The sequence below is a fragment of the Carassius gibelio genome, chromosome B11, assembly GCF_023724105.1.
Source record: "Carassius gibelio isolate Cgi1373 ecotype wild population from Czech Republic chromosome B11, carGib1.2-hapl.c, whole genome shotgun sequence".
Lineage (NCBI taxonomy): Eukaryota > Metazoa > Chordata > Actinopteri > Cypriniformes > Cyprinidae > Carassius > Carassius gibelio.
This window is the reverse complement of record NC_068406.1, coordinates 8,036,821-8,060,933: the sequence shown is the minus strand read 5'-3', so window position 1 is coordinate 8,060,933 and position 24,113 is coordinate 8,036,821. Positions and strand designations below refer to the sequence as shown.

General features: G+C 42.6%; 1 protein-coding gene across 3 annotated transcripts in view; it reads right to left on the bottom strand.

The window, feature by feature from the left end:
* The window catches only part of megf6b (multiple EGF-like-domains 6b), a 71,316-nt gene that overhangs the window by 7,247 nt on the left and 39,956 nt on the right, over positions 1-24,113 (bottom strand). For all 3 annotated transcript variants that reach the window (XM_052569768.1, XM_052569769.1, XM_052569770.1), the window contains 21 exons: positions 21,593-21,715; positions 19,834-19,959; positions 18,751-18,873; positions 18,459-18,581; positions 17,863-18,000; positions 17,658-17,780; positions 17,456-17,578; positions 14,698-14,862; positions 13,050-13,181; positions 11,842-11,970; positions 11,622-11,750; positions 11,368-11,502; positions 10,490-10,624; positions 10,128-10,253; positions 9,468-9,599; positions 9,257-9,385; positions 9,009-9,140; positions 1,758-1,886; positions 1,552-1,680; positions 1,321-1,449; positions 1,080-1,208 (listed from right to left, as the gene is read on the bottom strand). In XM_052569768.1, the coding sequence (XP_052425728.1) occupies positions 1,080-1,208; positions 1,321-1,449; positions 1,552-1,680; positions 1,758-1,886; positions 9,009-9,140; positions 9,257-9,385; positions 9,468-9,599; positions 10,128-10,253; positions 10,490-10,624; positions 11,368-11,502; positions 11,622-11,750; positions 11,842-11,970; positions 13,050-13,181; positions 14,698-14,862; positions 17,456-17,578; positions 17,658-17,780; positions 17,863-18,000; positions 18,459-18,581; positions 18,751-18,873; positions 19,834-19,959; positions 21,593-21,715 (2,739 nt within the window). The remainder of the gene's footprint in view (positions 1-1,079; positions 1,209-1,320; positions 1,450-1,551; positions 1,681-1,757; positions 1,887-9,008; positions 9,141-9,256; positions 9,386-9,467; positions 9,600-10,127; positions 10,254-10,489; positions 10,625-11,367; positions 11,503-11,621; positions 11,751-11,841; positions 11,971-13,049; positions 13,182-14,697; positions 14,863-17,455; positions 17,579-17,657; positions 17,781-17,862; positions 18,001-18,458; positions 18,582-18,750; positions 18,874-19,833; positions 19,960-21,592; positions 21,716-24,113) is intronic.

Below are 24,113 nucleotides of genomic sequence, written 5' to 3'. Positions count from 1 at the left end.
GATATACACATAAATAAATATAAGACATTGCAGAATTAAATGTATAGTATTAGTACACTTAAAATATAAATAAATATAATAAACATGTTCACTTAATTATACACTTTACAGAATTCTTTGATTATGCATAAATATATGCAAATGCTGTGCATCACATCAGATACAGAAAAAATATTATCTGGCTCTAAAATATGATCGAATGAGATATTTTAAAATCCTTGTGAAATAATTGAACGTAAATGGGAGGTGTGGGAATTTTCCCTTGCCAATAAAATTTTAAGTATATATAAGTAAATAAATATAAATATATACATATTTCTACCATATATACTATATATATATATATATATATATATATGGTAAAAAAAAAAATTTAGAGCAAAAAACTGAAACAACCAACTGGAGACGAGGGATGGAAAGGACCATAAGTTTAAATAAATAAATAATAGATTCAATTATTTATTAGACACTGTATTTTTGTTATTAAATTGCTGTTGTGCTTTTTTTTTTTTTTTTTTTTTTTTTAAACACTTGTATCACATACAGTATACTCTGCTTTTTGCTTTATTTTGAAGTTTAGCTCAGAGTTTGAGACTAAATGAACTGCATGTAAACGTTCACCCCGGAGCAGAGCTCATAACTATGATGAGGTGCGAGGAGAAGAAACCAAGATCTAGAAACAGAGGCCTGGACTAAAGTGTCTGCGGTTGCCAAAACCATCTGGCACACAGGTTAACAAACACTGAAAAGTGAAATACCAGCATCAAATTATATATATGATGCAATGCCTGGAAATCAGTGGCTATTCTCCTTCCCAACTTCACACCTCAAGATCAATTGTATTTATTTATTATATATAAAATAAATCAAATATAGAAACATTTACATATACTAGATTGTGTCATGCCCTGATTATTTTGTGTTCTCAATTCTCCTGGTTAAAAACTAAAATGTAAAAACACTGAGTTTCCACACTGTCAATAATAGTTTCCTATGCTAGTCAGCCCACTGCACTTTACACTGTCAAATACAATGAAGTGTGTATGTATCGAAACATTGCTTATATCATAGCCACTCACCCAGTTCACAGGCTGAACCCGTCCATCCGCTGGGACAGAAGCAGCGACCGCTCTCAGGGTCACAGGAACCCCCGCTCTGACACACACACCTCTGAGCACAGCCCGTCCCGAAGAAACCCGGAGAACAACCTGGAAAACAGCAATACCAAATCTGAACTAGAACACCAAAACCATACACACTCGTACAGGAGACGTCCTGACTTCAGAAACACTGCTTTTGAATGAAGCGTCAGTATCTTACGTTGTGAGCAGGTGTCTCCTGTCCACCCTGCGCTGCACTCACACTGACCGCTCACAGCGTCACAGCTGCTGTTATTGTGACAAACACACGTCTGAGAACAGCTCTCTCTGTACAGGCCAGCAGGACATGCTACAGATCAGACAAACACACAAACATTACTCCCTGGAAAACACCTCTGTGCAACACAGATAAAAGAAGAAGGTATAATCCTGCATTTCATTAAAAGCTCACTTTGGTTACAATGTGGGCCGATCCAGCCGGGACGACAGGCACATTCACCGCTGACATGATCACAGAGCCCTCCGTTCAAACACACACACCTCTGCTGACAGTCCAGACCGTAGAAACCCTGCGGACAGGCTGGACACACACATAAACGGTCAAAAATAACGTATTCCTTAAAACGACTGATGTTAATATATGAGAAATGGTGATACCTTTTTCACAGAACGTTCCGGTCCAGCCAATCTTACAGGTGCAAGCTCCGCCCACATGGTCACATGATGCCTGGTTTTCACACTGGCAGCGATGCTTACAGCCTGGGCCGAATGAACCAGCAGGGCATCCTGGGACAGATACAGATCCCATCAAATGCATGATAAATACTGTAACATTTATAACACATATTGAAGTATTCATGGAATACAGAGGGACTGTCAAATCTAAAATGAGAACATAAATGAGTCCACTAGCAAAACCATTTAAAATTAAGTAAAAGCAATATTATATTATTTTTAAAAGCCTCAAATAAATGTTACAGGACTTTAGATATACAGATATATATGTATATTTATATACATTTATAATATAAATGTTAAATGCATCAACTGCCCATAATTTTATTTTTTATTTTGCATGGCTTTAGTTTCTTTTCATAATGTTTCATTATCAAATATTCCATAAATACTGTTTCATTTCTAACAGACATAGCAGCAAACATAGAATACAGAGAAACTATTAAATCTAAAGTAGTTCCCTATCTGTCGGTCACTACGAGTTATGTCGACCGACAAATGGGGTCTCACTTGGGAGGCCAATCATCTCTGATTTTAAGAGAAAACGCCAATGAAATTGGCAAGTGGATTAACACACCTGAGCCACTCCCCGTGCCAGCGGGTATAAATAGGGCGACAGGTGCATCCACTCATTAGATTTTTGCTTCGGAGCCGAGTAGTGGATGAAGACATCTCTACAAAGCCATCATCTTTGTTTTGTTCTAAAACTGTTCCTGGTCGGTGTGACGGCGCATTACAGCGGTGTCCCTGCGAGTCGGCGATTCCCCTGGGCGCTTCGGCTAAAAGAGACAGTTCTAAAAGAGCAAATCACGGACGATTCGCGTCTTTTTCAAGATGCCGTTTTGTCCGTGTCCTTCTGGATGCGGTCGTTTCCTGTCTTCGGTTGACGGTCACGAGCGTTGTCTGCAGTGTCTGGGCGTCCAACACGCTGAGGCTGCGCTCGTGGATGATTCATGCGTCTACTGTGGGCGTATGAACATGGCAGCGCTGCGATCGCGTCTCTCACTCCTCAAGGGAGTGCAGCAGACCCCTCTGTCGCCACCCGTCCCGGTCTCTCTGGCTCGAGCAGAGGGCCGCCGGCTGGCGCTCTGGGAGATCTGAGGATCACAGTGAGAGCTTCTCCGCCGGGCCACGCCCCACGGACCTCTCACTCCTCACGCAGCGACTGTCCCGTGCAGCTGCCGATTGATTCTGCTGGGCCGTCTCACAGCGGTCCCAGCGTGTCTTTCGGTGCGCCGCCCGAAGACCAGATGTCGATTGCTGCATCAGGGGATGGGTTATCGACCTCTGAGGATGAAGGTTCGGCGGGGCTGCCCCCCTCGGGTGTTGTCGCTGCTGCCGAATCGGACTTGGAGTTGTCGGCCATGCTTGCCCGGGCAGCCGTGAGTATCGGACTGGAGGTGACTACACCGCCCAGTCCCGAGCCCTCACGGCTGGATGATTGGTTTCTCGGCGCGGGACGCGGCTCACAACCTCGTTCTGCTCCGGTGCCTTTCTTCCCGGAGGTGCATGAAGAGGTGACGAAGTCGTGGACGGCCCCTTTCACGGCCAGAAGCCGCTCTTCTCCCTCTTCCATCCTCACCACCCTCGATGGCGGGGCAGCCAGGGGGTACGTGGAGGTTCCCCAGGTGGAGAGGGCGGTTGCGGTGCACTTGTGCCCACAAAACGCCGCCACTTGGAGGAATCGTCCGCGTCTCCCGTCCAAGGCCTGTAAGCTGACGGCCGCACTCGCTGCCAAGGCTTACAGTGCTGCGGGCCAAGCTGCCTCTGCCCTGCATGCCATGGCTATCCTGCAGGTACACCAAGCCAAGGCACTCAAAGCTATGCACGAGGGTGGTACCGACCCGGGGTTGATGCAGGAGCTGCGCACGGCGACTGACTTCGCCTTACGGGCAACGAAGGTCACGGCGCGGTCCCTCGGGAAGGCGATGTCCACGCTGGTGGTCCAGGAGCGGCATCTCTGGCTGAACCTGGCTGAGATGAGGGACATGGACAAAGCGCGCTTTCTCGACGCCCCCATCTCCCAGGCAGGCCTGTTCGGCGACACTGTCGAGGACTTTGCCCAGCAGTTCTCAGCGGTACAGAAGCAGACTGAGGCCATCCAGCACATCCTGCCCCGACGTGTCTCTCCGGCTGCCACCGTTCCGTCGCGGGTAGCGCCTCAGCCTGCTCGTCGCCGTGGGCGCCCCCCTGCGTCCTCTACGCCAGCTCCGCCCCGTGCTGAGAGTTCTTCGAGGCCGGCGCGTCGAGCCCCGTGCAGGAGAGCGGCGCCCCCCGTGTCACTCCCGGCTGCGAAGTCCTCTAAGAAGTCGACCAAGCGGCCCTGACACGGGCAACTCGGAGATGCGGAGAACAGCTCTTCAAGAGATGGCGAAGACAGCGCCACTCCTTCCCCCGGAGGAGGGCCGGGTGGAGAATCTTCAGTTTCTGTTTTGTTCTGTTGCACCACTCCTTCCTCCGAGTTGCAAGGCTCGTGGGTTGACAATGAGCGACGCACAGCTTCCTCATTCTCACCCACGACGCCCCCTTTCGTCAGCGGCCAAGGGGTCGCGGTTCGGAGACACAACGCCTCTCCACGCGTCTCTGGCCAGTTCCTCCGGGAACACGGGGAGTGTGGTTGCGATGACCCAGGACGCAGTGCCTTCTGGGCCTTCCGGCACGACTCCCCATCGCTGCACCACTGCGGGTATGTCGACTGTCCCTTTGGTGCCACTTGTACGGTATCTGGGAGCGTGGCTTGCGCTGCCCAACCCGTCACGCTGGCTCATCCGGACGGTTCGACTCGGCTATGCGATTCGGCGACCCCCCAAGTTCAATGGCGTGCTCGAGACTTCGGTGGCAGTCCAGGACGCCCCTGTCTTGCGCGAGGATATTGCTGTCCTCCTGGCGAAGGATGCAATCGAGCCGGTCCCTCCAGCCGAGATGAGGACGGGGTTTTACAGCCCTTACTTCATCGTGCCCAAGAAAAGCGGTGGCCTTCGACCTATCCTGGATCTGCGAGTCTTGAATCGGGCCCTACACAAGCTCCCGTTCAGGATGTTGACGCAGAAATGCATTATCAAATGCGTCCAGCCCCAGGACTGGTTTGCAGCGATCGACCTGAAAGACGCGTACTTTCATGTCTCTATCCTCCCTCGTCACAGACCGTTCCTGCGCTTTGCTTTCGAGGGTCAGGCATGGCAGTACAAGGTCCTCCCCTTCGGGCTCTCCCTGTCCCCCCGTGTCTTCACGAAGGTCACGGAGGGCGCCCTTGCCCCACTTTGGGAAGTGGGCATCAGGATCCTCAACTATCTCGACGACTGGCTCATTATGGCCCGGTCCCGAGAAGAGTTGTGCGATCACAGGGACTTCGTGCTTCGGCACCTCAGTCAGTTGGGGCTTCAGGTCAACCGGGAGAAGAGCAAGCTCTCCCCTGTGCAGAGAATCTCTTATCTCGGTGTGGAGTTAGACTCGGTGAGTATGACGGCACGTCTCACCAGCGAGCGTGCCCACTCAGTGCTGAACTGCCTGAGTTCCTTCAGAGGCAGGACAGTGGTACCGCTGAAACACTTTCAGAGGCTCCTGGGGCATATGGCATCCGCAGCCGCAGTCACGCCGCTCGGGTTGCTTCATATGAGACCACTTCAGCACTGGTTACACTCCCGAGTCCCGAGATGGGCATGGCGCCGCGGTACACATCGTGTCACCATCACACTGATGTGTCGCCGCCTATTCAGTCCTTGGTCGGACCTTGCTTTTCTACGGGCCGGCGTGCCCTTAGAACAAGTGTCCCGGCACGTTGTTGTCACAACGGATGCCTCCAACTCGGGCTGGGGCGCGACATGCAACGGGCAGGCAGCTTCAGGGTCCTGGACAGGACCTCGACTGCTTTGGCACATCAACTGCCTGGAGTTGCTGGCAGTGCATCTAGCTTTGCGACGGTTTCGTCCGCTAGTGCTGGACAAGCACGTGTTGGTCCGCACGGACAACACTGCGGCTGTGTCGTACATCAACCGACAAGGCGGTTTACGATCACGTCGCATGTCTCAACTCGCCCGTCATCTCCTCCTCTGGAGTCAGACGTGGCTCAAGTCGCTGCGCGCTGTCCACATCCCGGGGGAGCTCAATCATGCAGCCGACGCGCTCTCATGACAGCTCACTTTCCCCGGGGAATGGCGACTCCATCCCCAGACGGTCCAGCTGATCTGGAGTCGATTCGGGGAAGCCCAGGTAGACCTGTTTGCTTCCCACGAGTCCTCCCACTGCCAGCTGTACTATTCCCTGTCCCAGGCCCCCCTGGGCACAGATGCACTGGCACACAGCTGGCCTCGGGCTTTACACAAGTATGCGTTTCCCCCAGTGAGCCTGCTCGCACAGACACTGTGCAAGGTCAGGGAGGATGAGGAACAGGTCCTGTTGGTTGCGCCTTACTGGCCCACCCGGACCTGGTTTTCGGAACTCATGCTCCTCGTGACAGCCCCTCCCTGGCGCATCCCCCTGAGGAGAGACCTTCTCTCTCAGGGGCTTGGCACCATTTGGCACCCGCGTCCAGATCTCTGGAACCAGCGGTGGTAGACACTATCACTCAGGCTAGAGCCCCTTCTACGAGGCAGGCCTATGCTCTGAAGTGGAGTCTGTTCACGAATTGGTGTTCTTCTCACCGAGAAGACCCCCGGAGATGCCCGGTCAGAGTCGTGCTTTCTTTCCTGCAAGGTAGGCTGGAGCGTGGGCTGTCACCCTCCACCCTGAAGGTGTATGTGGCTGCCATTGCAGCACATCACGATGCAGTGGACGGCCGGTCCCTGGGGAGGCATGACCTGATCGTTAGGTTCCTGAGGGGTGCCAGAAGGTTACATCCTCCTAGGACACCCCTGATTCCCTCCTGGGACCTCTCTATTGTCCTGGCGGGCCTTCAGAGGGGTCCCTTTGAGCCGCTGGATTCGGTTGAGCTGAAGTTCCTGTCTCTCAAGACAGCGCTCCTGATCGCGCTCACTTCCATCAAGAGGGTCGGGGACCTCCAAGCATTTTCGGTAAGTGAAGAGTGCTTTGTGTTCGGGCCGGCCTACTCTCACGTTGTCCTGAGACCCCGGCCTGGATACGTGCCCAAGGTTCCCACCACTCCCTTCCGAGACCAGGTGGTGAACCTGCAAGCGCTGCCCCTGGAGGAGGCAGATCCAGCCTTGTCATTGCTGTGTCCCGTAAGAGCGCTTCGCATATACGTGGACCGCACCCAGAGCTTCAGAAGCTCTGAGCAGCTCCTGGTCTGCTTTGGAGGTCAGCAGAAGGGGAAGGCTGTCTCTAAGCAGAGGTTGGCCCACTGGATAGTGGACGCCATCGCCTTGGCTTACCATTCCCAAGGCGAGCCGTGCCCCCTGGGGGTGAGGGCCCACTCCACACGGAGTGTGGCCTCCTCCTATGCGTTGGCGCACGGCGCCTCTCTGGCAGACATTTGTCGAGCTGCGGGCTGGGCGACACCTAACACCTTTGCGAGGTTTTACAACCTCCGTGTAGAGCCAGTTTCCTCCCGTGTGTTGGGTAACAGGTAATTGGCGGGAAGGGCTGGCTGGGTGTCTCGCTTGCTGCGCCATTCCCCCTAACATGGGGATGTGAGCGCCTTCTTCTCCCAGTAGAGTTCCCCGGTTGGCGTACCCTGGTCGAGCATCCTCCAGCACCCTCGGCGTCAGACTTGGCGGAGCAGTCTGTCGCCAGGCCCAGTACTGGCGTTAGCATGCCCGGAGCCGGTCAGCCCCTGTACTGGGCTAGGTGTCCATATGGCTGGGTTCCCTACGGGTGATCCCATATGTGTATTCTTCCACGGTAAGGTTTCCCTCTTGGCAAACCCGTGTCTTCCCTTGACAGATCGCTCTGTCAGTCTCTTCTGGCAGTCGTTCCATCCCTACTCCAAGGTAGGACCTGCCTCAGAAACCCTTTCCATATGTAGTACTGCCCCCTGGGTCAGTCCACATGTCACCTCCCTACGGGTAGGATGTGGTCTCCGTAGCGACCTTTCCTAAAGGCTCGCTTCCCCATTGTCTTGCCAGCTGAAAGAACAAATAGGGAAGATTTGAAGCAATCTTTCACTGAAGGTTGAAATCCCTTCCATTTACTTTATGTGGGCGGAACAGCAGCATGGCCTTCTCCAGCAGCAATGTACTCACCCTTTGGCCCCTTCGGTACCAAGGTCAGTGAATTTGCGCTGGGGCTTTGGGAAGGTTACGACCTTAAGCGTAGCTTTTGTGGCACGCCAAGGCTTGTCAACAATTGCAGCGCCTCAGGGTTGTGACGAGGTTCAGGTTATGGCGTTTTCCATAGGACCCCATTTGTCAGTCGACATAACTCGTAGTGACCGACAGATAGGGAACGTCTCGGTTACGTACGTAACCCTCGTTCCCTGATGGAGGGAATGGAGACGTTATGTCCCCATGCCACAACCTTGAACCATTCGCTGTTGCCGGGACACGTTCTCGGCTCCTCAGCGTAAAACCTAATGAGTGGATGCACCTGTCGCCCTATTTATACCCGCTGGCACGGGGAGTGGCTCAGGTGTGTTAATCCACTTGCCAATTTCATTGGCGTTTTCTCTTAAAATCAGAGATGATTGGCCTCCCAAGTGAGACCCCATTTGTCGGTCGACATAACGTCTCCGTTCCCTCCATCAGGGAACGAGGGTTACGTACGTAACCGAGACGTTCTGCTCTACAAGGAAAAACAGTAGCATATATTATCTCCATTTAATAATTATTATTACACAGAGCAAATTTATGAGCATGCAAAAAATGTTGGGAACATTTATAAATTCATGCTAACTGGCAAGACCATTTAAAATGAGCAAAGGCAAAATGGTTTTTATTTTGTTAAAAACCTAAAAGAAAAAGTTACAGTAACGGACCTTAAATTAATATTTTCCCTTATATATTCATATAAATTTTAACCACATTTATTTTTTATTAAAAACATATATATTTTTAAACTATACATTTTTGTATTATTTTTCCTTTTTTTTGTGTGCATTTGTGTGCTTTCTTTGCATTCAATTATCTTTTTTTTTATAAATACTGTAAATACTGTAACTTTTTTTAACAGGAATATAGAAGGATTAAAAAAAACAATGTAAACAATGTAGAACAATAAAAACCATAAACAAATGTTAAATGTGCAACATAATGAAAGTGTGCATGCAGGTGTTTGACTCACTCTGGTCACATCGTGGTCCAGTGAAGCCCGCCTCACAATGACAGCGTCCCGTCTGAGCGTCACACCCTCCGTCACCATTTCCACAGTCACAGACACTCACACAGTCCAGACCCCAGCGGCCCGTGTCACAGGCTACAGTCAGAGGACGAAGATCACAAGTCAAACACTTGAGTAAAGGTGCAGATAATAACATATGCATTTCCATTATTGTTTTATAATTGCAGTATAAAAAAAGAAATCAAATTGACCTTTCCTGCAGTTGTGGCCCGTCCAGCCTGGAGGACATGAGCAGCGTCCGGTTACATGATGGCAGCGTCCTCCATTATCACAGGCACATCTGAGCTGACAGCCCACACCGAAGCGTCCCGAGGGACACACTGAACACAGACACATTCACCAAACACCGCATACTGGACAGATGTGTGTGTGAGTGTTTGAGAAGAGCAGAGATTCACTCACTGTTCTGGCACAATCTGCCGATGAATCCAGGAGCGCAGACACATGTGCCGTCATGAGGGTCACAGCGGCCTCTGTTCTCACACGCCGGACACCATTCCTGACATCCAGCACCCCAGCGACCCTCTGCACACTCTGATGCAGGAATACAGAGTGTGTTTGGATTACACATCTGGACAGCATTATGTCCAGAGATCAATTTGTCTCAAAATATTCTGTTCTGGACCAATTTGACCCGCAACACATCTGAAATCCTGGTGAACCGAGCTTGTTTTTCTTGAATCTGACACTCTGAGCGCGTGTACAAAATTATAATGCTGTGGTGACAGTTGGATCCAACAAAAACAATAAAACTAACATTTTAAAATAAAAATAAATGAATAAATAAAATAGTTTATATTCACATTTTCACACAAAAAACTACCCATATAATAATTTTATTTATAATTGTAATTATTTTTAGATGTTTTTTAACACAATACGAGGGTTAAACAACAAGACAACAGGCAGAATCATCATTTTGTCTATGAGCCACTTATAAGTTTACAATACTAAAAGTGTAAAATGTTTTTATTATAAGCTAGGGGTCTCTTCTATAGATGTGAAGACAATATTAAATTACAGAACAATATAAGTATGGCATGTTGGTGTCAGCAATATTACCTTTTTCACAATGTTTTCCAAACGTTCCAGCGGGACACAGGCATTGGCCAGTGATCCTGTCACATGGTGCCCCTGAGCAGTCACATGACTGAGAGCAGCCAATCCCAAACCTTCCATCAACGCAATCTATCACAGTAATGGCAAAACTATTTCGTGCTGAACATTTGGAGCACAAATCAAAGCATAATCAATTTCTACATGCAGCTTTATTGATCTGATCAGTGACTGATGCAGGTCTAATACTTCAGCTGTAATGGCTTTAATGCCATATGGACAATGTATGTATTTTTAATATGACTTTATTTATCTGACCAATGATTGATGAATGTCATGTACTGCATCTATAATTTGACTCGATATACCTTGGTCACACTTGTCTCCTGTCTTTCCAGCTGGACACTGTGGTTGACACGCTCCGGTCACATGATCACAGGTCACTCCAGCCGGACAGGAGCATTTATTATCACACCCAGAGCCAAAGAAGCCTGATTCACACTCTGCCAAGAAAAACAAAGAATACTGGTCACATCATATCGTATACTGTATTTCCATCTCCAACTAGGAGATTTAACAATTAAACAATTTGTTTAATTTAATTACTTTTTAGATAGCATGTTTTAATTTCAAATGCAACTTTTCAGATTTTAAAAATAATAAACATATAAATGCTATTTAATTTTAAGCTGTCTTTAGTACATTTTTATTTAATGTTTTCCAATTATTTTCATTGTATTTCATTCAAGTATTTCAAAGCCAATTTAAAAGAAAAAATTGTACAAATGCTATGTATTAACTACCCATATTTTTATTTTATTTATTATTTTATTTAATTTTAGATTGCATTATTTTTTTATATATTTTAGTAAAGCAAATAAAAAAAATATTACAATTATGTGTATCAACTGTGCATTTCATTGTTTTGTTTTGAGACTACAATTTTAAAATAAAAAATATTTATATAAATTACTGTATTTTATTTGATTTGATTTAAAGATTGCAGGCTTTTCCTTTTTCATATTCCATTAAAGCATTTCAAAGCAAAATTTTAATAATAAAAAAGATTAAAATGCTATGCATTAACTATTAATCTTGTTTAATAATTATTAATACTATTAATCGTATTTAATTATACAATGATTGATTTTACCAAATAAGACTGTATGTTTGACATTTCTTTTCCTTGAATTTGAGTTAAGCATTTGCATCAGTTTACACTTCAGATGTCCTTATGCAAACAGACCGTCTTTGCAGGTGTCGCCCCGATAACCAGGCTTGCAGACGCAGGTGCCATGATGACGGTGACACTCTATGGTATTCTGCTGAACACACTGACACTCCTCAGAACAGCCCGGGCCAAACGTCCACTTAGGACATGCTGCATGAACACACGGGACAGGAAGCAATAAGAGATCTAATGTACTATTGCAAATTGACCCTGTTTCTAACTACGCCACAAAGCACAGTGTAGATACAATGTCAAGGTATAGCACTCACGCAGGTGGCAGAACCTTCCATACAGTCCTGGGTCACACAGACACGCCCCATAAGTGCGATGACACCGTCCGTTATTAGCACAATTACACTTCTTATTACAGATCTTCCCATAGAGACCCTTGGGACAACCTGAAGTGATTGCATCAATATCAATATTATCAATGGTTTATATTTTGTCTGTTATATCTCTCCATAAAGTGAAGGTGTTCTGCAAACGGACCGTCCTGACACAGCTCTCCACTGACCCCTGGTGGACAGCGGCAGCTCCCGGTGAGCGGATCACACACGCCGCCGTTCTTACACTTACATCTCAACAAGCAGTTCCTGCCGAACCAGCCCACTGGACACGCTGGACAACACACACACACACACACACAAGAAAGAGGTCAGGAGGCCTTAAAAACATGTAGTACAATAAAAACTTAAGAAAGGAACACTGTATAACCCAGTATAACATTTGATAAGCAGTTTTTTCTTAGAATTGAGATATGAATTCATAATTGCAAGAAAATTTTAATGCTGAAGAATAAAACACTGACATTTGACTGAAATTGTGAGTTTATATCACATAATTCTGACTTTATAACATGAATTAGTATGTTGTAAAATCAGAATTGCAAGATATACACTCACAATAGGGAGAAAAACTTGCAAATGCAACTTCATATCATGCAATTCTGGGAAAAGTCAGAATTGTGCAATAAAAGTGTCTATTATCCTTTTTTATGTTTTAATTTAATGGTGGAAACAAGTTTCCATACTGTATTACCTTTAAAACTGCAGATCTTTGATAAAAAAAACTATGCATTTAAATATCATCTTACTAAGATTACACCTCATTAAGTCATCTTACTAATAAATATTATTGGAGATCTAGAGTGACAACCGATATTTACTGCATATCATTTTATGTAAGTAATCTGTTATGCGGTTATAAAGATCAATCTTATTGACTTACACAGGACAAGTTATTAGCATTTAATCTTTTTATTACTTTTTTGAATATATCAGCATTTGCACAAAATTGCTGATTTTTGCTCAGTTTGGGCCTCTGAATAGTTTAAGATCCATATTTCCATTGTATCAAACTATATGAGCCATAAAACCCTGATGTATCAAATATGATACTAAACAAAAACACATATGAGAAAGATCAGATTTTTTTTGCATACATTTTTCTTATTAATATTTCATATGTCAGGCTTTACATGTTTATAAATGGGATCTTATTAAATGTGTCAGGTTTTAATGTACATGATTTATCTGTTTAAATCATCTTTAATCAAAAAATGAAATCTTTCTCCACCTGTGAAACTACTTTCTGTTTATGTAATCTGTAAGTCTGAGTTTTCCGTTTGTGATTACTGATATATTTATGATTAAATATAAATATTTGTTTATATTTGTGGCTCTTTCAGAGAAACTCACTCTCATTACACATGATTCCCGTCCATCCGTCAGGACAGTCACAGCCGTTTCTGTGTTTGTTACACACTCCTCCATTAGCACAGTCCTCACACGACAGATTGCAGTCGGAGCCGAACGAACTGTTCAAACATACTGCACAGACCAGAGGAGACAGGAGTCGCACATTAAAAACAATAAAAAGCTAATTTAAACTAAAACTAAAGCTAAAATCATAGAAGCAAAACCTTTATGTTAACTTGATAGTGCATTGCTTTTAGCATTATAATACTACTGTCAGGATTTACTAAAGACACACAGTTATGAATTAGTGCTGAAAAGGTGTGGACACAGTTATTTTTGCACCTGACCTTAACGAATTCTGTATTCTTTCATTTGTGCATTGTTAATAAATCACCCGCAGAAATTTCAATGCCCATCTGCACTGTTTTGGAACTGCGCTCTCATGCTAATTCGCCCTGATTATTAAAACTGGCCCAGTAACTATTATATAGTTAGTTAGTTGTTTTTGTTTTGATTTTTGAGGACAACAAGCAGTTAGTAAGTGAATGAAGTGCAAGTCTAAAAGGGGCAGTTTTTTAAAAGAATAGAATTAGAATAGAGAGTGCTAGAGTTAGAGGGTGAAATAAAGATTTTAGCCGATTCTTGAAGATGGCTAAGGGCTCAGCAGCTCGGATTGAGTTGGGCAAGTTCACGAAAGTGGTTGTGTGCCTCTTTGGGATGGCACAATCTAGCGACGTTCACTTGCAGAATGCAAGCTTCTAGACGGCACATAAGTCTGAAGTAATGAATTTAGGTAAAGGGGTGCAGAGTCAGTGGTGGTTTTGTAGGCAAACATCAATGCCTTGAATTTTATACAAGCAGCTACTGGTAGCCAGTGCAAATTGATAAACAGAGGTGTGACATGCATTCTTTTCGGTTCATTAAAAATCAATCTTGCTGCCGCGTTCTGCATTAATTGTAAAAAGGTTTTATGAACTGGCTGGAAGACCTGCCAAGAGGGCATTGCAATAGTCCAGCCTGGACAAAACAAGAGCTTGAACAAGGAGTTGTGCAGTATGTTTTGAAAGAAAGGGCCTGATCTTCTTGATGTTGAATAAAGCAAATCTCCAGGACTGGACAGTTTTAGCAATGTCAGCCGATCATAACTCCATGGTTTCTGGTTGTTTTTGAAGGAGTTATGGTTGATGTACCTAACTGGATTGTGAAATTGTGATTAAACAATGGGTTTGCTGAAACCACAAGCAGTTCTGTCTTGTCAAGGTTAAGTTGAAGGTGATGGTCCTTCATCCAGCAAGAAATGTCTGTTAGACAAGCTGAGATGTGAGCATCTACCATCGGATCATCAGGATGGAAGGAGAGGTAGAATTGAGTGACATCAGCATAGCAGTGGTATGAAAAGCCATGTTTCTGAATGACAGAACCTAATGATGCCATGTAGACAGAGAAGAGAAGTGGTCCAAGAACTGAGCCCTGAGGCACCCCAGTAGCTAGCTGCCAAAGCAACACTTCTTATTTTTATTTAGTTTAACTACTAAAATAACTAAACCTAAAGAAACATCAAAGTAAAAAAAATAAATAATAATAATAAAAATATAGAGAGATATATTTTAAAGAAACAAAAAAGACAAGAAAAAACTTTGCCTCTTACTGAATTTCTCAGTTAAGGTGCTCTCAGCGCGCAGTTCTCCTGTGTCATCCTCATAGTCGTCAAATCGCTCCAGGATCTGCTCATAGTCCTGCAGAATAGTGAGCTGAGGTCGGGGTCTGTCCACCATCTGACCACTGCTCAAAGCCTCTACTGACTCCTCCAGCACTAGGACAACAAACCATTATTTGATAATAAATTAATCTAATGGTTATTAACACAATTAATCAACAATAATTTCACTGAATAATTACTAGGCTTTGATTAATTATTCAGCTTTTGCAATTACTGTAGTTAAAAAATTAAGCTATGCATATTCAAAATCACTTCAGCTTTTGAAAATGTCAAACAATTATTATTATACCATTATTTTTTACAATACAAAAAAACATATTTGGCACATAAAAAATGAGATGGCAAAGATACGTTCTTCTTCATCATTTAAGTAATAGTATGAAAAAGTAACTGACTGACACATCATTTAGCCTAACAACAACTTTCAGGATATGGAAAAAAATTAAGGTAAATTATGAAACATTTTATTTTTGGATAAACCATTTTATTCTCTGCATTATCTCATAACTTAAAATACCTGATTTTGAAAACTTGGATGGCATTTGTAGCACAATTCAATCAGCAAGAGCTTATTTGAAATGTATTGCTGCCCAAACTGTGTTGTTGCAGGCACTTACAGTACATTAGGTCAAATGATATCAAGAAACTATTCATCAACAAAAATATTTGTAGACAGTTTTACATTAAAAACAAACTATACACTAATTATTGTTAAATAAATATATATAAAAACTTTAATGATAGTTTTTGATACATTTATTTTTCAAAATCATTCTAGCTGGCAGAATATTTAACCTGTTTGGTGTATTAATATAATATAATATAATATAATATCCCCTATTTGATGAATCTCTCATTTACAGTTTTCTCTACAACCTTTGGTCCCACTTTATATTAAGTATCTCTAATACCTGTCAAAGTAACAACATGTGTATGTAGTATGTAACCACAGTGTAAGTACACATTGGTACATAGTATCTACAGCTATAATATTTCGGTAGCACTTTATTTTAAAGTCCTGTTCCTCATGTACATACTATGTACTTATTATAGTAATTACAATAACTATGTAATAACTAGGTACTAACCCTGAACCTACCCCTAAACCTAAACCTAACCCCATGTAGTTACATTGTGTTACCAGAACTTAGATAAATACACTGTAAGTACACTATAAGTACATGTTAGTACACGTACTGTAAAATAAAGTGCAACCAATATTTCTGTGACTAAACACAAAAAAACTCCAAATGGTTTGTTTAAGTACAAATGTGTAACAGGACATATGTTACTACATTTTGTAACAAAATGAATAAGAGTAATTGGAACCATTTGATCCAGGGGTTGGAGATGGGTAGGTTTAGGGGTTTAAATTGGATCCAGGTGGTGGAGATGGGTAGGTTTAAGGGTGGAAATGGGAGCCAGGTGGTGGATATGGGTAGGTTTAGGGGGGAAAATGGGATCCAGGGGTTGGATATGGGTAGGTTTAGGGGTGGAAATGGGATCCAGGTGGTGTAGATGGGTGGTTTAGGGGTGGAAAAGGGATCCAGGGGTTGGAGATGGGTAGGTTTAGGGGTTTAAATTGGGTCCAGGTGGTGGAGATGGGTAGGTTTAGTGCTGGAAATGGGATCCAGGGGGTAGAGATGGGTGCGTTTAAGGCTGTAAATGGGATCCAGATGGTGGAGATGGGTAGGTTTAGGGGTTTAAATTGGGTCCAGGTGGTGGAGATGAGTAGGTTTAAGGGTTGAAATGAGATCCAGGTGGTGGAGATGGGTGGGTTTGGGGATATGTAAAGTGAAAGGAGTTTGATCTCAAGTTGGAGTTGCACAACTGTATTACCAGTGTACTTACATGGTAACTCCGAAGGAACTGTCAACTTGATATAAAGTCTAACATTATGGACACCAACCACAATTTATATGAAAAGTCTAACTTACTGACGGCTGCTGTGTAACATCAGAGTTACTACATGATAAATCTAATATAAAGTGTAGAGATTGGTAGGTTTAGGGGTGAAAATGGGATCCAGGAGGTAGAGATGGGTGGGTTTAAGGGTGGAAATGGGTTCCAGATGGTGAAGATGGGTAGGTTTAGGGGTGGAAAGAGATCCAGGTGGTGGAGATGGGTAGGTTTAGGTGTGGAAATGTGATCTAGGAGGTGGAGATGGGTGGGTTGGGGATATGTAAAGTGGAAGGAGTCTGATCTCGAGTTGGAGTTGCACGACAGTAATACCAGTGTATTTACATGGTAACTCCTCAGGAACTGTCAACTTGATATAAAGTGTAACATTATGGACACCGACCACAATTTATATGAAAAGTCTAACTTACTGGCCGCTGTTGTGTAACACCAGAGTAATTACATGATAAATTTAATATAAAGTGTAACACTTTCTTTACCAAAAAGTGATGTTAGTCCTGTTACACATTTGTACTTACACATATAATTCAGTGGCTTGTTACATATGTGTAGTTACACAAACATTACAACTGTATATACCAATGTGTACTCACACTGTTGTTACATACTACGTACACATTTAGTTACTATGTAAGTACACAGGTATTAGGGACACAATGTAAAGTGGGACCCAATGTTTTATTTAAATGAGTTCAAAATTAATTTATTGTTGATATTAAAAATAATTATGAAAAGAAAGGAGGTTCATGACAGGCTGAGAACTCACATATACATGAGTGTCTGTCCTCATCGAGACGATACCCACGTCTACAGTAGCACTGGAAGGAGCCGGCGCTGTTCTGACACATGTGATCACATCCTCCGTTTGCAGCCAAACACTCGTCTATATCTGTAATCACACATGTCTGGATCTAGATTCCTAAATCACTATAAAAAAAAGAATTTCTCTCTCTCTGTGAATGTCATACCATCACAGCTGCATCCATCAGCGTTCAGTCGATATCCAGCTGTACAGTAACACTCGTAACCTCCAGGATAGTTTGTGCAGTCGTGCTCACAACACGAGCTGCCCTCTACACACTCATTTATATCTGAAAGACGAGAACACACACAGCTTTACCTCACATGCTTAATGTGACTAAAACAGGAAATGGTCTTATTCGATTTCTTTACCGATGCAGGTCTTGTGGTCGACGTCCAGCTGGTATCCTTGGTTACAGCTGCACACAGGTCCACTGGTTGAATGTTCGCAGTGATGAGAACAACCGCCGTTATTATGATCACAGCTGTTTACAATCTCCATCTCGATGCCTGAGAGTGAAAAACACACCCACACACAGCATCGAAAAAAGAATGGAAAACTAATTTCATCTAGTGGAAACGTTTGGTGATGCTCCAAAAGAGAATCTTACTGAAAGCTAATTTTTTGAGGTATCAACCTCAAAGTTGGAACACAACTTGTTTAGACTTACGACTTTCATTTTCTCTCTCTCATTTTTCATAATAATAAACTTACTGCTATAACTTCTTTAAAATTTTACAAAATGTTAAATGAAAACATTGCGGAACTATATATAATCTATATCTAATATAATACTATATATTAATCGCATATTAAAGTTTTTCCATATACTGTTTTATTCTGTTCGGCAATTTACACTACAGATGATGAGAAACAAATGATTGAATTGCCTATTCTTGTTTTGATCACATGTAAGATGTGTTGCTTGCGATTTAACAGGGTCGGTCCAGTCTCAGATCATACTCACGATAGCACTGCTTGCCATCAACGCCCAGTTCATAGGCAGTGGGACACACACACATGAAAGATCCCCTGGTGTTACGACAACCGTGAGCGCAGTCTGCCTGGCCTGTCTGACACTCGTCAATATCTGATGCAAAGACAACACATGTACAAACATGTATGCTACACTTTAAAGATCACTTGAGTTTGAAGACATGATGACCATTAATGACATGTTAGTTTTCTATTCTGTAAGATTCTGAAACAAACTCTATAATCCACACTTAATATCGCTCACCATCCCAGGTACGTTTTACCTTCACAGGTCTTGCCATCTTCAGCCATCTGATAACCTGGTCGACATCCACAGCGGGCCTGATCTCCATCCCTGTGGCATTCCTGGGAACAACCTCCGTTTTGCTCCGCACACGGATTCTCCGCTGATGACACAAGAACAGACTGTATTTTTTACTATTAATGGAATTAGGTTTTTGGCACTAAGAGGGTTAATCTGACTGTATTCTTAGGAACAATATGCAATGCAGTTTGCATCATGGCAATTTTCTTTTGTAGTAATACAATGGCTTTCATACATGCATATATTATGTCGAGAAGAAAAGTGAAATAAAAACACTGTTTCTTACTTTTTTTTATCTTTTTCTTAACTTTATGTAATTATTATTATTATTGGGTGACCTGGACATGTTTTTTTGCGAGATTATTTATAATATCTGTAACACAAATGTTTCATCATCCTCATCCAGCTGCTCTGAATAACTCTCTCACACACTCTGTGTTTAACATGTTTCTGTCTGTCCAACAGCTGCAGTGAAACGATCTGTCTGCAGCCAACAATTACACTTTTACAGAAACAGAATGGCAGAAATTATTCTGCAATCATGATCCTTCATCAGAGAAAGACATGTCTGTGTTCAACTCCAAATGACCTCCGAGACGAGACACAAAGACATGTCCCTGCTGAAGTCACCAGTTTGTGATATTATGTCATCAGGTGAATCAAAGGGCAACTTCATCCCATGGACAAAAATCACATTTCCACTAAATCTTCTCAGGCAGTTTTTGTGATTCTTTAGAACTTCAAAGGATGAAAACGCTTGGCTTGAAATACATTTGAACAATCATACATTAAAAAGAATGCTTTATATCACTTGTAGAATTATACCTCAGTTTAATTCTCTGTCATTAAGACACTTACATGGATCTGGTAATAGAAGTTATCAAGCAATACAAATCCATGATGTTTGACAAATGCTTTTACCTTACAGCAAACAGCTCAATGCTCGTGCACATTAAAATATGTCTTCAAGTTCATGTTACTATCATAAATATGTAATGTTCATGAGAAAGTCCTAGTTGAACATCAGTGTGGTCATACTCACATTTGCAATGTTTCCCATCTACGTCGAGTCTGTAACCGGGTCGACAGCGGCACTGGAAATGACCCGCCGTCTGCTGGACGCAGAAATGCTCGCAGCCACCGTTCCCAAAGCTACAGGAGTGGATGGCTAAACAAGCAGACAGACAGAAAGACACACAGGTGAAGACGCTTTGAGAAGACAATACTGGGCTGTTTTTGTTCAATTTAGAGATCAAACTAGTCATAATAAAGAAGAAGAACTCTAGCAGACCCCAAGATCAAAAGACTCCTGCTGCAGAAACATCAATGACTCAACCAACCAAAATATGAATGAACTAGCGAAAATCACTTTAAACTTGTCAATTATAAATCAGTCTCTATAAGCACACATACAGCAGATAGATTCATGTCATAAATGCAATTTATTCTGTAATAGTATTCGCTATCCTCTGTCCTCTGTGTGTCTGATTAGCTGTCCATCATTCTCTTTTCTCTCGCTTCGTACCTTTAGAGGAGGACTACACTGTACAATACATTATGTCAGTTGAATCCAAATTATAATTTTTTTTCAGATGGCAACATCTAAATGAACTTGTTTTGCTAATCAAATTATGAATAGATAGATGGAACGAGAGTGATGGACGAATGGATGGATGGAAACAAAGAAATGGATGGACGAATGGATGGTTAGAACGATAAAGAAATAGATGGATGCATGGAATGTTAGAGTAATGGATGGATGGAATGACTGATCGATGGACGAATGGATGGATGGATCCATAAAGCATTGGATGGTTGAATGGACAGATGGAATGATAGATATTTGCAATGCAAATAGAAGGATGGATTGATCAAAGGACAGATCAATAGACGGTTTCAATGGCAACAACATAAAGAAACGTTATTTCGCATGTGCGCTTTTGTGGACCTAACTTAACTTCTGGTAGACTTCCAAATAGAATCAGTAACAATAGCCAAGTCCCTCTCTAGAGTAACGTTAGATATTTTTTGAAAACAAACAAAATATGTTTGCTGCGTGGATCAGGCGGACTTAATGAAAATGCTAATTCATTCTTTACCAGCAGGAGATGTTTTAAAGCATAGACATAAAGCACGAGAATTAGAGGTTTCCCCAGTAAAAGCTGTAAACGAAGCAGAGCTGGTACACTCACACGCTGCGTTATCAGGCACATAACATGCAAGTCTTCCTTCAGAAATACAGCGATATAAAAACACCTGTGCCTCGTTTTGATATTTAACATTAGACAGATGGATGGAATAATAGAGCAATAGACTGATGGATTGATGGATAAAGCAAGAGACAGATGGATGGATGGAATGATAAAGCAATGGAAAGATGGATGAATGGAATTATAAAGCAATGGATGGATGGAATTATAAAGCAATGACGGGCCGATGGACGGATGGATGGATTGATGGATGGGTGGATGGAATGACAGAGCAATGATAGAATGATAAAGCAAGGAATGAAAGGATGGAATGATAGAGTAATAGATGGATGGAACAATAGAGCGATGGACGAATGGATGGATGGAATGATAGAGTGATGCATAGATGGATGGATGATGAATAGTACAATAGAACAATGAAAGAACAATGGATGGATGATAGGTGGTGAATAGATGAATGGATAGAATGATAAATGACACACACTAATACACAGTTTCAATGGTCCTAAAAACTTAATTTCCTTTACACTAGATTTGATATCCTTTAATTTTGTGGTGAAACATGAGCCTGGGCAGGTCTGGCTGTTTTACCGATGCATGTGCGTCCGTCCACGTGCAGTCGAGATCCAGCGTTACACTGGCAGTGATACGAACCCCTGGTGTTCACACACTTGTGCTGGCAGCCGCCGTTATGAACCTGACATTCATCAATATCTGCAGAAGAACATATAAACACACAATTTAATACTGTGTTACGAATCATTCATCATATTCAGTTAAGGCCTGGTACCTGTACATATTTAATTCACCTCTAATTCCTGCAAAAAAAATCATTTGGTCCAAATTCAAAACAGAGTCAGCTTGCCTGGGAAAAATGTCTGACATCAGGAGTAAATAAATAACCAAACTATTTTTGTTAAGACTAAGGCAGCGAGGTTACAAATAAACAAAGAGAAATGGCTATTTGTTTTACATGCTTACCATCAAGATAAAGAACAAACCACAAAAAAAAGAGAAAACAAGTACATTCACGCTTCACTGAAACAGTGTAGGTTCAACAGTTTTGTTGCTTTTAAAGTTACACTGCCCACTGAGATCAGAGCTAATAGAGTCAAGGCTGGTTGAGAAAGACACTGTCACTGCTCTGAGATCAGCTTTAAGACAGGCTCGCTGCACTGGCACAGCTGCTAACCCAAAACTGAAGTGTTCTCCCATGTCAAAGTGTAAACAAAGGAAAGGGAGGGAAATCCAAAAGGAAATTGGTCCTGTGATAGTGTCAGATGGTGATAAAAAATATAGTTTATTACCATCTGACACTATCACAGGACCAATTTCCTTTTAGCTTTCCCTTCCTTTCCTATGAATGGACTGACAGATGGACGGACAGATAGATAAATAGATAGATTGATTGAATTTTGCATAGTAGGTCCCCTTTAAATGAATAAGCAAATAAATTAGTTTAGTTTCTAATTTAGTTTAAATTAGTTAATTAGTTTCAAAGAAGCTTCCCAGCACTACAAGTCAAAGTTCAGAAATGTGTTTCTACCGCATTTTTGCTGCTTGATTCAGAGTAAGCAAACATGAAATTCAAACGCACAGGCAGTCGACTCTTGTTGATTTGACCATAAAGACCATGAGCAGATTGGCAGGCCGCTTCTGAGGGTGTCCTCTTCTGATAAGAGGAAAAAATCCTAAAAATCACTCAGGACTGTCGACATCCATACAATCTCACAGCAGGTCTCTTTAGCATGTACATTGCTTTCTCTCCAAACAAAACCTGCGAGTCGCCGCCAACGCAAGCGCCACTGACTCCAAAATGAACAAATGTGCTTTGTGTTCAAGCACCCTTTGACCTCTAATATACTAATGACCAACTTTGTGTTTCTGTCACCTCATGACATCACCGCAGGAGATATTTTCATTGGCCCGTTTTCCATTAATAGCTGTAATTCTCTAATAGGAGCCAAATGGAATATACAATTTCCCTTTACAGAGATTTATGTGCGAGTTTGGTTAAATCAAGGTCGCACAAAACAACTTTAGTCGAAGTTTGACTAAAGAAGTTATTTAAATCTGGTAACAATCTTGTTATATACCTCACCAGCTGAGCTCAATTTTGAGTCTATGCGAGTATTCATGGCATTATAGGACAAGCTGGCACTAAACAGTGCATAAAGTCAGCTGGTAATGGGAACCAGCCGGTTGTTTACCTACGTGGAATCTTAATTACTGACTGTGCCAGGAGGCTTTAATAATCAGAAGCTTCCTGCAAAGCATGAAAATGTTAGTTTAAACTTTGTTGCACACATTTAAATAGGTCACTGATTTATTTGCATTGTGTCATTATTTCAAAGACAACTTAACACAATTTCTCACCAATTGTGCTGGCTGTAACAGCAAAACAATTTGCAATACAAATTAGATTTTAAATAATGTGTTCCTTTTCATGAAAGTATGCTGATTTAAATAATGTAACATAAGTATCTTCCGTAGCTTCTAAAGGGCAGTACTAAATGGGGAAAAACATGACTTTTAAAACAAAATAAGAAAGGTGCATCCTATATGTAGTGCAAATCTGAGCATCGTTTAAGACAAAATTTAGATTCTCTTCTGAATTTTTGAGGAGATATGTAAAACTTTTCAACTTTGTAATTTTTTTTTCAACAATTTGTGAATTTCTTTCAAATGCTAAGAACATCAAACAAACCTGGAGCTGAACTGACTTTCTGAACAGTTTCTTTTGATATTTAATTTCCCACTGATGTGGCATCTTTCAGCAAATCACCCCAGATTCTGGTTATAATGACATCCTGGAAAGCACAAGCAACAGCAGTTGCCAAAACACAACATTCATCAATTTTGCTGATTGCTGCAGCCCTCTGAACTCCAATATCTGGCTTGGCTTTTTCCAAAGGTTAGTTCTGGTTCGTCCGTCACTTGAATCAGGGTAACCCACACGCTGGAGTAATACTTCAACTATGCACGCTGATTCTGAGCCACTGATTCATGCCTGGGCCAGAAAAGTGTCTCCAGCCAGGAAAGCTGGCAGACCAGAGCTGACTTTCCATCTACACTGCTGTATGGTTTGGGTTTTAATTAAATTACCAAGAAA